Source organism: Diadema setosum, chromosome 3 (assembly GCF_964275005.1).
Source record: "Diadema setosum chromosome 3, eeDiaSeto1, whole genome shotgun sequence".
NCBI classification, from domain to species: Eukaryota; Metazoa; Echinodermata; class Echinoidea; order Diadematoida; family Diadematidae; genus Diadema; species Diadema setosum.
Genome location: NC_092687.1, coordinates 10,356,968 through 10,374,882, shown reverse-complemented (window position 1 = coordinate 10,374,882; position 17,915 = coordinate 10,356,968). Strand labels below are relative to the sequence as shown.

Here is a 17,915-nt window from a genome sequence, read left to right as displayed (position 1 = left end):
TCGTTTAATACCTGTATCTTGGTATGGATTGCCTTGTATCTTACTTTGTCCGTCTATCGCTCTGTCTGCCACTCTATCTCTCTCTCTCTCTCTCTTCCAGTTTATTTCATTAGTTTATTTCAAAAGCAAAAAAAAAAAGTAACTACAAACATAGAGAACATAATTATTTCATTAGGATACATGGGTTAACAAAAAAGAACTAATAGTCTTATAACACATTCACCCCAGAAGTGCAAAGGACATAAAACACTAACATAAAAGTAACATTTACAATTCAGTAAATCAGTAAGAGGATGAAGACAAGCTCATATAAGATGAAATTTCATTTACGCGTTAGAAACATTTATGAAATGAGATATATTATAAAGGGTGGTTTCCATAGAATCCATGGCACCTTGAAAAAAAATTGTTTCTTTCAACGTTACGTTCGATCAAAAGGAAGGTGATGAAGTGTGTGTATGTATGTCTGTGTGTTTGTGTTTGAGTGTATTCACCTCACACTATTTCCTCTTTGTTTCATTCTTGTGCCAAGTACAACCATGTACATGTTTTCACAAATCACTATAAAAAGTTAGTATTTTCTTTGTTGTGAATGTTTCGTTCATTGTGCAGAAGAATTCTGTCATAAATCATTATGAATGAAATTCAGCATCCAATGTCATTAGTGCAAATAACATCAGCCATGAAATTCAGGTAGGCTAATTTCGGCACCTCACTTGCCAAAAATTCAAAATGATGTTTTCTCCCGACGCGGATCCTTAGGCGATGCGATTTTCGGATGAATGCATTCAGCAGGCTCCAGGATGCATGGCTACACAATGGGTTTTTCTGTCCGTCCCGGGCATTTTGACACATGCACAAGATACAGTAAGGCAGAATATTATTCATGCCCTGCCGATGGCGGCGCTTTTGTTCATTGCTATGCATGCAGGAATAACCCGCCCCCACTTACGCGCCCTTCTACTTCACTTGATCACGTACACGAGACGGCATTGAGCCCCGTAATAGCGGCAATCGCAAACAATGGCTGTAGATTAGCTTCAGATCTACCGTAGATATACTGTATAGGGGCGAATGTAATTGGCTGGATGCTGGATGCTGGATACCAACGAACTCTCGCCAGACTTTGCTCGGGTTAAAGGTCATACTTGTACTTCGTAATGCATTTTTAACAACCAAGGTCGAACTGTGAAAGATGAGATAATTCAGAAAGAGTTTGAATATAATGGCTGTTTGGAAAGACAGTACATGCTTGAGAAAGGAACATCCTAAAATATGAGGAAAAAAAAATTAGACGATAAAAGAAGTTTTTGTGCTTCTTTTTTATGAGGAGCAGCAGATCATTGTCCTTCTGATTTCTATGATTAGATTTGATTATCTTTAACGTGTGTTGAGTCACACTCAAATTATTGCACGTGCTTTGAGGTGTGAGGTATGACGTCATTTTCATTTCTGTGTCACTACATCCGGAATGCCGTCAACGTTTTCCGGTCTGAGCTGTACAAAGCACCGTATCAAAGGAAAGAGGACGAAATTGATCGCGATGACTGCATTAAGTGACTGTGTGTGCGTATGTGTGTGTGAGAGTGTCGTATTGCATTGAATGTGTTTGTGTGTGTGGGTGTGTGGGTGTTGACTGCATTGAGTGAGTGTGATTGTAAATGCAGTGTGTAAATGTGGGAATGTGATGTCGACTGATTTGCATGGCTGTGTGTGTGTGTTTTCTTGTTGGTGTGAGTGCGTAAATATTCCACACTGTCTCCACACTGTATAGTTACTTCAAACAGAGCTCACACACGTGTGTGTTTAATGTTGGCACACTATTCCCAGTACTAATGACGTTCTCCTCAAATCGTGAATTATCTATGTACATTAATACTGCAAAACACAATCAATACAATTATTCTATCATTATGAAATAGGATAATTACCAGAATTCATCTTCAAACACATGATTAGTGAGTTCAACAAACACTGTAAAACGGTCGCTGTAAAAGTCGCGCGATTATTGGAGCAAGTAAGAATGTGTCGTCATCAGATTTGGGTCGCGATTTGTTCACTGTAACTTCAAAGCGACATAAAACAAAACTATCAAAGAGAAAGACAGGGAGAGAAGGAAAGAGAGAGAGAGAGAGATGGAAATGGGGGGGGGGATGCATACGAAACAGGAGATTCAGGGCTCATACGAGTCCTTAAAAAGTGCATATTCAAAATTCAATGTTCATTAATTTTGCATGTGGCAGTGCCCCGTTTTTGTTTTTGTTTTTCAAACTTTCCATAATAATATCTGTCTGCACCTCGCTCCTTTGCTACACATAGAACGCTATTATCACATTGGATACTAAAGTAGTCACTATGTTTGGTTAAGAAGGATGTGCCATCACTGCGGTGACTGCCTAAAGTACACCTACTTTTTTGACTTTCTTTTGTTCTTGGGCGATGTGATAAAATTTTCTCTTTGTTTGGTTTTTTGTTGAAGTTTAACACCACTTTCGGTTTCACACTAATTTACTTGTACAAAATTTACTCCACAAGTCATACAATAATTCATTGTTATACGAGTACCATCTCGAAAAGCAATATCAGTGCATGTCACGTGATGTCAATTCAACCAATCACAAAGTAGGACAGATAAACTCTGCTCTATTCACACCTTCTATTGTGGAGCACAAAAATGTTAATTCTTCCAGTTAGGTATAACGCGCGTGCACAAGCATTCGCGATTTGAAAACCCCACTATCGACTATCGATAGAGAGGGTTGGGGAAAACCTGCCCTCGCGCGTTGAACTGTAGCCCACATTAAATAGCACTCACACTCGCAGTCACGGCAATGGACTGTGCCAGACGCTCCGATCGATTATGATAATCGCGAACAATCAGATCGATATCTGGCCAGGCCCGTGCAGGGGTAATTACGGATGGCTTCGAACTGGCAATAGCGGAGCTAATACTCCCGCGCATGGGACAGAGTCGGCGATTTTAAAGCAGCTTTAACAGAGCGGAAAACTACCTGTTTGATTACTAAACCATTTTCCCCTGCTTTTTCGAAAACGTGAGGGAGAAGGTGGGGGTCACGCAATAGGCGGCAAAGAAGTGAACCTTTTTGGAGTGAGATAGGAATGGAGGGCTCTGCCATTATTGCTATCCCTGAATTTCTAGTGTGTGATATCCCCTTGATGAAAGCCTCCTGTCACGATTCGAACTCTGCAGCTCTTTAATAAGAGTCGTGAACCAGTGTTCCCATATCACATCAAACTGATGCTATACGCCTTTACATATTATGCCATATCATAATCATACGCCATCAACGCTTGGGTGAGATATAATATTATTATTATTTTTTTTTTTTACATCACACCACTGGCCGGCGTGTTTTTTTTTTTTTAGACGGCACAGATTGGGGACCCTAACCCTAACCCTAGCCCTAAACCTAACCCTAACCCTATAAATCCTAAACCCTAACCCTAACCCAATGTGTTTCCCATAGGTTTAATACGCGCCATGCCCCAATCTGTGCCGTCTATAAAAAAAAAAAAAAAAAAAAAAAAAAAAAAAAAAAAAAAAAAAAAAAAAACGCCTCCCCCACAAAAAAAAAAAAAATGAAAAGGACGCGTTTTTTCTGATACCCGAACAAATTGATTTCCACAACTTCGCGTGAAGCAACTTTCCAGATTCTCAAAATCCCTCGAACTTGCAATATTAAGGGACGGTTGACATTCGGTGAAAAAAAAATGTGACCGACAACACGCTCCGCGTAGGACCCCCCCCCCCCCCCCACCTCATCATCGTCGTTTATGTCTAGACGAGCTCCATTGCTCAATCGACATCACAAGCCTAGATAAAGGTCAAGCGTCCGTGTTAGTGAACTCCAATTTGTTTATCAAAGCAAAAGATCAGCCCACCCATATCATCCCGATCTCAACGCAATCGGCGCCAAACCCCAAAGGGCTGAAAAGGAGGGGAGGGGGTGGGATGGTGATCGCGAACCACAATCGAACGTCTACTGATGACGAATGGAGAGGAACAGGATGACATTTTCGGGGTTCTTACATATTATGTTACACTCATGTATCTATATATAAATACAGATATATTTTTATCTATTTATCTCTCTCTCTCTCTCTCTCTCTGCCTGTATATAACATGATTATTATCACAAGTATTATCATAAGAAGTATTATTATTATTATTATTATTATTATTATTATATGTATTTATATAGCAATATATCATATATTTCAGTATTTATGTAGGAATATATTTGGCATATATAATCATATGTATAATATAGTATGTGTTAGGAATATATTATATTCCTATGATGTATATGTGTTGTGTGTGTATGTGTGTGTGTGTGTGTGTGTGTGTGGGTGCAAAATGGGTGTGTGCTGAAATGTATATTAGTGACAGAAATTCGAAGCGTCATGGATATATCACTTCAAAACAGAAACTAGACAGAAAACACAATTATGTAGGAACGATGGCGGAGAGGGTATAGAGAAGACACTGGAGAAAACAATGTGATGGAAAAGGGGAATCACAGTGATTGACATTCTGTGATTGAAGACAGGATTGACACAGTGTACAGTGACACAGTGTGCAGTGACACAGTGTACAGTGACACAGTGTACAGTGACACAGTGTACAGTGCACAGTGTACAGTGACACAGTGTACAGTGACACAGTGTAAAGGGCACACCTGTGTAATAGTAGTAGCAGTGTGATTGAAAAACATGATTACAACAGTCTGGTGAATGAAGTGTCAATATAGGAAGCTCTGTGTGGAAAAGATGGCGTACACCATTTCACTGCGTTACGAGTGTACAGATCCTATGTTGTGATGCTGTTGATACTACAGATAATATGAAGTTCATTATTTTATCTTAACTATGTACAATTAAAATCAATGTGAAAAATGTGCAATATAAATGGGCGTATCATTTCACCGCGACGTAGAAGTGTACAGATCCGGTCGTGTGATTCCGTTGGTTCTAGCTGGTGAAGTTTTGAATGTATAATCACCACTCTGATCATAATCAATGTGAGATTATACTTATTGTGGTATAAATAATACAAGTATCGCCATTAACATGATTAATACAGGAAATTATACATTGCCCTTTGTATAGTATTGCGCAGAAATGGAGCAAGACTAATTCAATCATTCCTTTCTGCTTGATTTATCATGTTCAATTTTCATCTCAATTTTTATTGCTCTTGATAGATCGGGGTTTGCGTGTCTGCTCTTTCGCCATCATTCATCGTCAGTATCATGGTGACGTCATCTCACGTTTATACTACCACACTGCCATCATGTACGATAGTATTCTTGAAGATGAATGGTATTTTACTTTTCAATTAGTGAACTACTTAGGAATATAACTTATACGATCCAAGCCTTGAGCGCCAATGTCTTCCGTAGAATCTTGTAACTGCATTCCATCCTCCCATCTCGTGGGGTTTGCCCTTGAGGCAGAGGATGAACGTTCTAATAACATCGCTCGTTGTCAATGTTTGCACGATTCTCGACTCGCCATGTGTGCTACGACCATAAAAACAGCTCAACTCGAGTATAATGACGCAGGGTGAGGTAATTACCACCACATAGTCACTTACGACCATCACGCGTTGCACGGGCGAAGTCAAATTCCCATAACCCAGTTCAACCTCTTCTCCATCCCGTATTGCCTATGCTATATACACGAAATGCCACCACTTGATGTAATTATTTACAGTGCAAAGCGGGCAAATATTCATTGTTAAGTGCATGAAGGGATACATAACCTTGATGCAGAACAGGCCGGGAGTTTGTTTTGTTTTTTGTTTTGTTTTTTTATCTTTTTGAATGTTTCACGTGTCGTCACAAAGCATAGAATTTCAAGCTCGCCTCTCAGGCATCAAACTTCATTGACTCGCACGCAAACACACACATATCACCACCTATTACCTTGTTCTAAAATGGCCAACAAACAAAAGAAACGATATCTTATACCCTTTACACAACATGGCAATTTTGCCTTTTTGATGACAATCTCCGTCAAAGACACTGCATTAAATGTTGCCTCAATCAAACAAGAACTGATGTTCAAAGTGATGACTGGAAAAAAAAATGTTCCACATCGACGTAAATAAGTGCTGAATTGATCAGTGCTTTAGCAGTGGTCATGACCAAAACAGTCATTGGCTTGCATACTCGAGCAGGATTCGAACCTGCGACATCCTGACCACCGGACAGACGTCTTATCCACTAGACATCCTGCTCGAATATGTATGCCCATAATTTCTTTTGTCATGGTTATTACTTAAAGCCCGTTCTTATTTACATCGATATAAAGGCACTCTGTCAATCAGTTGCAAGAAATAATGTGTACAGCAAATGCTGACTGAGCTTCAAAATGGTATATATTCAAAGGAATGAAAGGGCATTCTGAATGGTCTAAAGGTTTTGTTGTTGCTCACTGATGTGCTTGCAGTCATTGTTGGGATAATATCCCTGCCCCACTCCCTCCCATCCCACCACCCCCCCCCCCTTCAGTAGATAGGGAGATGGATGTAGGAGGGGTGAGGAAGATGATGAACTGGGAGGAGGAGTAAGAGGAAGAGGCGGAGGGGAGAAGGGGGTGGAAGTATGGGGTTGAAGTCACTGCAAGAAATGTTAAATCGCAAGAGGGGGCAATTGAGACTGAAGACGGAGTGGGAACTGTGCGTCGAGATGGATCATCCAGGAGGTATAATGAGGGAAGAGGAGCACACGAGGAAGCGAAGATTGAGAGAGGGCTTATTTCAGTTCTCTCATCGTGACGAACAATGCGCAAACACAGGCTGAAGTAGCGCACCGACTAATTGATAACCAACCGGCAATCACTTCAAGAAAAAAGTTGGGGGTGGATTCACAAATCGCCCGCGTCCGTATCCGCGTATATTATGACCCTCCAGAATTTACCAGGCCTCTTTCGAATTGAAAGCCACGTGTGAGATGAATCAAACGTGAAAATCCAACATCAGTTCCCGCATTGTATTCCTCTAAGTTGTCAGGGGACCTAGTTACGCTCGTCCGATACTTTCATCAGAGGGGTTGGCACTGATCCTGCGTACAAAGGGGCACTGCTTCACTGTGAATTGGTTTCATGATGACGTCATTTCACATTATCGATCCCTCCCATCAATCTTCAGATTGCCACATTCCCATATTCCTGAAAACAGTCTGAAATGATCATTTTACCGAGTTGACGGGAGCTAGCATCTTCTCGTTTCATTTATCAATGCATCGACATAAATATTCTCGTATGTCTCTTTTTGTTTATGATATTGTGTCGTATTATCTTTAAAAATTTGCAAATGACGCGAAAAAAAGATCAAAGGCTACGTCACATTGTGCGAAGACCATGAGATCCACATTATAAGCTGCCTTTATAGGATCATAAGATTTACTGAGAGCTTTCCACATGTCCCAAACACTCGAGGTATCTCAATACGTATGCTGTATTCATCATAGTCTCTCTGAAGAATCATGTTGGGTGCAGTGTGGAGTGAGGCGAAGAAGGAGAATGTCGCAGCCTCACCATGGCAAAGTTTCCTTCATCAGAGTGAAATCAGACGGCTAAGGCACGCTTTTTCCATGGTTGAATAGCTGTGATGGCGACCCGGATGCCACTCGTTCAGTGAGCACGTATACTAGGGGACGGTGCACCCGCCATCTTCGTCTTCAGACATGTCGCGAATCTACTGGCGTGGAGTGTATGGCATTACGTGATCGAAAGCGACCACACACACGACTGAAGGACACAAACAGGAAAAAGAGACATAAATGGAAAGCCTAAAATAGATAGATAAATAGATAGATAGATAGATAGATAGATAGATAGATAGATAGATAGAGTGATGGATAGAAAGATAGATAGAGATTGAGAGAGAGAGTTAGAGAGAGAAATAGATAAAGAAAGAGATAGAGAGATAGATGGACAGGAGATACATATATATATAATATATATAGAGAGAGAGATAAATAGAGAGGTATAGAGAGATAGATAGATGTATATTTAGAGAAATATAGAGGTAGATAAAGAGATAGATAGAGAGATAGAGGTAGATAGAGAGAACAATAGATGGAAAGGAGATAGAGAGACAGATAGAGAGGTAGAGATGTAAATAGAGAGATAAAGAGAGAGAGAGAGAGAGAGAGAGAGAGATAGCATTTTTGCCCTTTGGCCCTCTCTTCATGACTATATGGGGGGGGGGGGAGAGAAATCACAATGGACAAGTTAACAGCGTAGTAAGCGAAGGTACATAAAGAGTGGTAGATCCCCAACCCCCCGTGCCGGTGATCATTATCAAAGCTAGTTGATGGTTAATGCATTGTCACCCTTTGCCCTCCGGAGATGGCGGAGTGAAGTTTGTTTAAACATCTCCAGTAACCATTGCAGAGGAGATAGAGTCTTGGTGAGGTCGAATACACACGCGTTTAACCCGCTCATGCTGTCGACATCATCATTCAGGTGATCAGCACGGGCGTTCGCCCCTGTTTCGCTACCGTGACATCTCATTATGCTGCTTACAGGTACATGGCATCGGTGGGTTCAGTCCGTATAAACATTTAAGGGAAAGCGCCACCAACCAAAAGCAAAAACAAAACAAAACAAAACAAAAGACAAGTGGGGACTAGTTACATTTTCTCTCACACTCGCTGCAAAGGTATAAAAGCCTAAAAATGAAAGTCATATTTTTGAAGCTTAATATGACCAATAGACTACAACAATAATCTTATTTACACACACTCACACACAAAACAGCAAAGCAAATGCAAAGCGATGTCTCGCCCGCACATCGAAACTTGCGTGTGGTTTGCTAACGTCACAAAAGTTATTGAGAATGCACACCAATAATGTGAGTATAATATTTCTAGCGTAAGATTGACATGTTGACCTTTGACACTGTCAGATCTGACCCAATATACAAAATTAGACTTTAGGTAATGTAGGCCTACTAAGGATAGTGAGAATAGTCATACATGTAGCTCAAGCTGTGGAAAGTTATTGAGTGTAAGACTACACCCCTTATATTGTTAATACTGTATAGTGTTTTTCAATGTAAGCTTATTGACCTTTTGACCTTTGACAAGTCGGACTTCCCTAATTTTGGAACTTGAAGAGCATCTTAATGATGCACATGTGCGGTCAGTTTCGTGTAGTTCAAAGCTCTGGAAAATTGAGAGTACATACACAATATGGAGAGCATACTCCTACAGTGGTTATCGGAGAAAGTTAATTGACCTTTTGACCTTTGACATTTTTGAACTTCACTAATACTCGAACCTAACCGGCATCTTTAGGTGATGTACCTATCACATGAAGTTTGCGTTTAGAGTTCATATCTCTGGAAAGTTACAGAGAAAGTTACGTTTCAATACTACGGGTGCAGTGCTTATCAAGCAACATCCATCTCCATTGACCTTGTTGAACTTCATCAATATTCGAATATTCGACCTCGGACGGCATCCCTTCATGTTCCTTGGTGTAAATTTGGTGGTCATAACTTAAGGCTATGGAAAGTCATTTGGAGTAGACACCGCATTACTATGAATACAATGCTTCTCAGGTAAAGCTCATTGACCTTTTGACCCTTCACCTTGCTGAACTTCACCAATCATACTTGACTGACAGCTTTAGGTGATACATACCTGTGATGCAAGTTTCGTGATCATAGCTCATAGCTCATAGCTCATAGTTGTGAAAAGTTAGAGAGAGTACACCTAATTCATTGACATCGCGGATTTAACGACGACGGAATAGTGACGTCTATGGGTCGCTTCCGTTTCGCAGGGGAGACAAAAATTCATCCTTCGCAATTTTCAGTCCCGTGTACTTTCATCCATGGCAGTTTCCTTTTATCTCAATAATACTTTGAATGTCTCAGTGAAGCATATACTTGGGATGGGATTCTTTGTTCAGTTATAAATGGATTAATAAGAAATTAAATACGTTTTGATAACTAAAAAGTACGGGGAAGTTTCATCATGACTGATACATTTTGGATCATATTTTTGTTGCTGTCTTTAGAATTCGTGTGATCAATATTGAATCTAGTCTGTTCTCAATGAACGGAACTGTCCCCAGTATGGTATCATTCACTCATGAGTATGGATGCAGACCCGGGACGTTCCTGGAAAAGCGTATGCCAATCACCAGGTACCCTTACATGTATTCCGCGAAGCGCCAGTAAGCGTGTACCGGTATGAGGTGCTGAAAGAATGTCAGGTTCTGTTTCTGATAAAAGCGAGGTAGGCGAGCTTACCATTCGCCAAGAGACAGAGTGCGAAATCAAATATCCACATTATGATTGTTTCCACGCGCGCGATGTTAATGCGTCCAAAGCATTGGTCACGGAATACCCAATTCAAGTTGTGGAGTGTATCCGCACCCCTGCTCCACCGTACCTCAATCCCATACTCACACATTTCCACTTTCTAGAATAGCGCGTGAGAAAGTGGTTAGTTGTATACACACACACCACATAAAATAATACACACACCGCACACACACACACACATCATGTGTAGCGAGAGGACAAGAAATACGGAGGCAGACTGGACAAATATTTGAGAATCCAAATTGGACGGCTGAAGAGGGATCAGCTCCGAGCGACCTGCCAACGCTGAATCAGGGTTACCATGGGAACGGATTTTCGACTGTGACGTCCCGAAAAGTGAAAGTGAGATCATCCCTCCCTCACTCCATTTCTCCCCCTCATTCTCTGGCACTTTCTTTTATATTCCTGTGCTTCTTTTCCTTAGAGGGCTTATTCTCGAATGCGTTTCATGTAAGAACAAGTATTTCAGATGACCTTTTTGAAGACGTCCATATTCTTTTTTTATTAGGCAGCTCTGTCTGGTCTTTTAAATGTTTGGTTTTGCTCACTTTAAGAACAAGGACTCCATTTGTTAACTTACTGCTTTGAGAAGAGAATGCAAGTATTTTCAGTCATATCATGTCAAATACAAAAAAAAAAACTTTAAACAGGCCCATTTGAGAAGAGTTTGAACATTGAAATGGTTCATGACGACTTTCGCGACGTTGACGTACTCAATACCGCGAATATGGGGTCACGTTTATTTGCAAGTAACCTGTGGTGAAGCCTGGAAGTTGTTAAAGTATTTCCATCTCCCCTTCTCTTATGCTGATGACAAAAGTGATGGCTATGATAACAATTACAGAGATAACAACAATATCAACAAAAATGGTATAGACCTACGTGCAAATTCTGGAGTCCAGTGAATATAGGGATGTTTTGAAGAAAATTTGCAAAACTAAGATCTGTCACCAAGTTACAGCAACATCACGAGGTGTTCATGATATAAAAAAGCGCCGTTGAACAAAACTTTTTTTTTTTCTATCACGAATAGAAAAATGAGAAATGTCGCTCTGGTGAAGAGTATGCCTGTGCTACAGTGTATGTTGCATTATTCTCCCAATACAATGCAATAGGTCTTTAGTATACATCCTGACAATGTAAGGCTTTGCAGTTTTACATGACTGGCAAGAAACTGAAATGACAGGTTAAAGAGTTTCATGGCACATCTGCAAATGCATCGAGTGGTTATAAACATGCTTTTTGAACTAAGTTTCATTTGGACGCCACAAATTGTTTCACATAGTGATCACTTTGGAATTCTAGCAAGTTCCATGATGCACATGGTGTGCACTGTTAAGGTATTTTTCTCTTTTTTTTCATGTTTTTTTTTATATTTGACCTCATGACCAAAATAGAGGTCATTTTTAACAGAAAAGCCTTTACCGATCAAACACGTGATTTATCTCCAAAAGCTGGAGCAATTTTACACATTCGGCGGAATTGGCAAAATTGTTCGCATTTAGTCTTCACCTTTTACACTTCACACATAACCTTTTCGCACTACTTTATCTTTGATCTTATGTCAACAAAAAATGAATATTTGAACTTTGGTAAAATACATACGTGTGCATCCTAAGTTTCAGAGTGATAATTTCAGCGATTGTAGAGAGATGTAGAAACAAGTGAAATGCCAGTATTTACTTGACCTCATCATGACTAAGGCTAAAAGTAATCATTATCTGGTATGATATATGCATTATAGATAGATATATTTACGAATTGACCAATTTATTGAACAATACTTTCAGCTATAAGTTAAGAATACGAACAAAAATGAAATTTTAGCATTTTCATTTGACCTTTGACATCAAAGTACAAAATGTCCCCTACAAAATCAATGCGCGGTAAAGAATGTACACGAAGTTTAATCAACCCGTTCCATATACTGAATTCTGAAATTCCTAGAAACTTAATACACAGGCCACTAGGTTCCCGTTTTGAACAGGTTAAGATAGGCATCGAGAAAATAGTGAAATTTCAGCATCAAATAGTGTAGTTTATAGGGTCTTAATCTGACCTTTGACTCCCTATCCCCTAACTCATCAGTAAAATCGCTTCCAGAAATACATGTCGACTAAGTTCCAAAAGATACATTGAGCTAATTCAAAGATGCTTATGAGAAAAAAAGTTAAATTTTAACATTTCCACTCGACCCTTGACCCCTTGGCCATAAACAATCCCTACAGATATTTCTTTTTATGTTGTTTTTTTTTTCTCGCGAGGAAAAAAAAAAATCTTAAGCTCTCTGTTCTTGGTAAAAGAATTATATACGCTTTTGCGCGTCCACCTCAGCTGTGTGCAAAAAAGATTGAGACAATTGAAAATTATCGTTAAATTTTGTGTATGAAAAAGAAATGGAGAGCTGCAAAACACGTCACACAGAGTTGTCTGATACTCCAGTGTATAATTTGTTGCAATTCCCGACTTTTTTATATGTCCAAATTTTCACTGATTTGCCTCCCTGATTTTTCTGTTTTCATTATAAAGCAACATAGCATCATGATAAATTCCACTTCAGTATTTCCTTAGGATTGACTGCATCACCATTATGTGGAACAATATAGCGTTAGATATTAAGCTCAAATTAACGACACATATAGGAACAGGTGAAAATGAAAACACTCCCCTTCTTCAATTTGATGTATGTACTATTCGCTGCCTATAGCCATGTTTCATACCAATGAAACGTAACCATACCCCATAAATGGGCAATTCCAGCAGGCATAAAACACAATGTCGTATTCTACTCAAACGCACACACACACACAGACACATATACAAGTACACGAAGAAAGCTATAGGAGCTCTCGCAGAGAAAATCAGACTGTGCATAAAATACTTTACAAGCGAGAAATGAAATTACGAACATAACCCACCAGTATAGGCCCCAATTTTTCTCTCTCTCTCTTCTTTCTTTCTTTAAAACAACAACATAGGCCCCTTCCAAATCCAAGCTTTTGTTTCCTCTTTTTTTTCTTCTTCTTTTTTTTTGGGGGGGGGGGGGAGGGGGGTTGTGGGGAATGAGTAGGGGCATTCTCCTTTCTCCTGCATGTTGCTATATTTACAACGGACTAGAGTGAGGGGTTTCATTTCGAGGCAAAAAGGAAATAGAAGCAATACCTCGGACAGGTGGCGCACTCAATCTCGCCAACCATCCTTCATCCGATTACGGCGCCAAGAATGCAATCTCTACAATGAGTCGGGATAAGCTCCCTGACAGCGAGATATAGAAGAAAGCGAGAAAGAGGGAGAGGGAATGAGACGGGACGAGGAAAGGACAGCGTCAAGTACTTTTTTTTTCCCGCGTATTCATCTCTCTTTATTTCTCTCCCTCTCCCTCTCTTTTTATTCTATGTCTATAGATATAAGTGAATCATGAATATAATAATGTACATGCAATCTTATACATATCAAATAGCAATGTTTGAATTATACTTACGTTGAATTACACGGGAATATTATAATCAGGGACACTCATCTACGGATATAAATGAATTATGTTTATTAACATCCAACTCTATATATTATGTATCAAATAAGAATGTTTTATCTACAAAATTCCATCCGTATTATATGATATGTAATTAGTTTACATTATTTTATATATTGTACAAAACTCATATATGATGTTAACATTGTTATACATATTCTTTCGCTGCATTCTTCTTTCTCTTTCTCTCATTTTTTTTACTTCCTTTTGTTTTCGACTTTCATCTCTCCCTCTCTCTTATCTCCTTTTCTTTCAGTCCTCATCCTCAGACGCGTCCCCTTCTTATATTTCCCTCGATTTCCATGAAAGTTTGCACTCCACTCGAAACAAGAAACATTCCATGTTCGGAGTCGTCGACGAGCATTGATCTTCGATTTCCTTCGAGTGTCCGGCATTAATATTAATAGGTCTCATAGCCGGACCACAAACCGTTTGACGCGACGGTGAGGGGCTCGGGTACATGGCGCTCCTCAGTGGATGGGGGCAACTCTCCGACATGGTTCGCTGCGGCTCTGGAGTGGGTCTTGCCGACTAGCTCTCGTGTTAAAGGAGGTGCCAACATCTGACGTGTCGTCGTCGCGAGGTGGCGGCGCTTGTCATTATTTCTGTGCATGTTGATCATAATCATGACTATCATGATAATATTATAGTAGGCATGACAACTGGGCAATATTGCTGAATATTGCACGTCAAGAATGTCGCACAGAATAAGATTGGCGTGACTAGAATAGCTTGGTAAAGCAGCTCACTAGCTCACTGCTATGGCTGGCTGATGTTGTTAACTATAGGTGATACAGTGCGAAGCTATATACTGTTCTATGCGCTCTCCTAACACCACCATTACTTGGTCGGGAGTGCTCATGTTCATACCCCCGTCATCACCTTCGAGACTGTATCGAGCACCTGTCGATACCCGCGGAGCAGATGTGATCGGCTCTAGTCTACCACTTCCAGACCAGCTTTCACAAAAGACCGAGCATATTGAAAGAAGAAGAATGCATTCCAACGCCTTAAGGCCACCGCACACTATACGGCTTTCGGTCGCACGATTGACCGACTTTGGATCTGAAAAAAAAGCGTGTTTATTCTCAGGCCATTGTGATTTATTTCGGATCCAAAGTCGGTCAGTCGTACGACCGAATGTTGTATAGTGTGCGGTGCCCTTTATGCATCAAAAAACAATAATTTCTCTGTAAAGGATACTTTTAATCTCTGATCGTCATAGCACTATGCATACCATTCGTGCATGATCTACACCTTTTGTTTGTGATGGGTATATCTTGACGAGTTGATCTGCGTCGCTGAACGCTTCAAAAAAAAAAAAGCAAATTCGTTTAATTGTTGTTCAATGCCTGGAGGGAAGACTAGAATAGAGGACGCCTGCTCACAGGAGCACTCTCCTTGTCAAGGCACTGGGACGAGTGTGTATAAATATCGTTTTGTGTGAAATGCTATACTGCGAGTCCCTTACGGGAACAGCGTTTAAAATGCAAATGCCAGCGAGTGGGCGAATAACCCAGTGCTGAAGCCAGCGAGCTCGCGTTTACGCTCATCAGTGTGGGCCTGACATCAAACTTATATTTCTTTTTTAAGATTTGCATGTTTACAGGATTCTTCATTAAATTATATCGGTGTCTCCCTCATAGACCACCCAGTAAGTTGCGTACACAGTGGTGCGATACACAATATGCGCATAAATTATTAAGTTCAGAAATTTTCAATATTTTTTTTTATTTGTTTGAGGGATATGAATATAACAATAATTTTATGATGAATATCATTCAAAATTTTCGAGCAACTAGTGAAGTTATAGGAAATCTTATACAATGACCGGAATAACATTACTTTGCTGCTTTTTTTTTTTATTATCATTTTAGTCGTCGCAACCACCCAAAAATTCTTGTGGGGCTGTGCACAGGGCACACACTTCAGAGTTTACACCTTATAAAATGCATTTTCGGGAAAAGAATGGAAGGGAGAGGTAAACAGTGAAAGAGCACATATTGAATTAAGTAGGATTTTAGTACAACGAAGAGATTAGACAGCTACACAAACATAAACAATATTGACACAAAATGATCATGTCGTTTCAGGTCTTCATGTGAATATCCGTAGATCATTAATTAGTCATGTATTATCTCACATCTACCACAGACTCGTTTCGAAAACATGACAACATCGATTCGCTCTATTAAACATTTAGCAAATGAGAATTCCGTAATGGCCTATCAATGTTCCTTTTATGGAAGGTTCAGCAATACTCATTTCGACAACCTTATGAATTATATTAAATAGGTCATTACCTGTTTAGTCTTGTCTATTGTTGACTATGTTTATTAGAAAGCCTATTAAGGCATTACCAAAAGAATGGTGTGTCACCGAAATAATTTTGATATACTTTTGTTGACCTTCGACCCATTCAAATTACGTAATTATACATTCCTTACGAAAAAAATGGTAGAGAAAACAATGGAAAAAAAGCGGACTGTGGTTTCGGGTGTACGGAGTAGTAGAACGGGCGATTTTAGGCGGTTCAGTTACTCATAGGTTGAGACACTCTATATACAGCAAAAGCCTTTTTTGGCTGGATGTTTTCAATGACTCATCCCACTATAAAATTTGAAACGAGAAATCAGAATAGCATCTATCAAATGTCAGTTCAGCAACGGATGAAGCAAATAGCGTTTGTTTCCCATCAATGGTATTATTAGGGCCTATTTATTCTTTTACGACCATCTTAAAGCAAATTAGCGAACCCCTTTAAAACACACGACGAATGAAAATTCATGTTAAAGTACAAATTCGAAGCGATTTCATTTCAATCTAACGTCAGTTCGGGCCCATCGCTCTTCGAAACGACTTCATTTTGGCGCCCGTTTCGTTTCGAACCAATTTCTTCTCGAATCCTTCCATGAGATGATAGAAGGTGGGGAATGAGATTTCGGGGGATCGCTGTTTGGGGCACTGAAATGCACTCTCTACGAGCAGAAAGACCTAGGGAAGAACCCTTTTAAGTCCGATCTACTTATATTTAGGCATCTTCCCTCTACCCCTTCCCCCTCTCCGAACCTCCATCCCTGTCCTCCGTTTCTTCTTCTTCTTCCTCCTCCTCCTCTTTCTCTGTCCTTCCATCCATCCTTCTTTCCTTCCTTCCTCCTCCCTTGTCGTCTTAAGACGCGCTCTTGCATCCAGCAAAGCCGCGCTGGGCCATAATTATGCCGTCGGAATGCATCATGTGCAGCCAGGCGCGCATTTTGTGCCTGAGCGAGCCCGGGGAAAAGGGAACAGGGAGGGGTATAAGGAGGAGAAAGGAGAGGAGATGCCTCGCAACACATGGCGGAGGGAAGCCCGCTGATGTTACCATCTCTCGGTCCCTCCTTATTCGCATCCTAATCTCCCCTCACGTCTACCACGACATGTTCTCCCCCTCCGATGCACAAAACTACCCACGAGGGAGCCAACCTTTATATATATTTTGTAGGGGGAGAATGATGTCGACGAGGAATTCACCGAGCCGGAGCATTACACGGGACGCACGGCATGATAAACGGTCTGTATGCTCCCAGAGCGGTTCATACGTCTTCATGATAGCATCAAATAACTATATCGAGAGCGCTGCCTTATAGGACTATGCACCTGATTCATCGATCATTTAATGTATGTCATAATCTGGATTCGAAAATATTCCGCCATTTTTTGCCCATACAATTTACAGCAGTCGGGAATTGGGAAAGCACTTCACACTTAACCCATCAAGTTCCTCGACGACTTATGCCGTGGAAATGATTATCTTTTTATCGTCAAGTTGGCAATCTTGAGAAATACTAAATATCAAACAATAACATAACATCATTTATTCAATCATGTTTAATAATGACAATAATAAATAATATATAATTGATAGTTAAGTAACTACTAGACTTCATCAAACCCTGTAGAGCTGCACGCTTTCTGAAATAAATTGCCAAAATGAGAGAGAGAGAGAGAGAGAGAGAGAGAACATAATGCCAATATTAC

At 40.2% G+C, this 17,915-nt stretch overlaps 1 protein-coding gene across 1 annotated transcript in view; it reads right to left on the bottom strand.

Moving 5' to 3' along the window:
* Positions 1-17,034, bottom strand: part of LOC140246537 (uncharacterized) — a 102,805-nt gene extending 85,771 nt beyond the window's left edge. Inside the window, exons 1-2 of the mRNA XM_072325880.1 lie at positions 16,949-17,034; positions 14,328-14,503 (exon numbers count right to left, since the gene is read on the bottom strand). Of these exons, the coding sequence (XP_072181981.1) occupies positions 14,328-14,503; positions 16,949-17,034 (262 nt within the window). The remainder of the gene's footprint in view (positions 1-14,327; positions 14,504-16,948) is intronic.
* Positions 17,035-17,915: the final 881 nt, after the last annotated feature.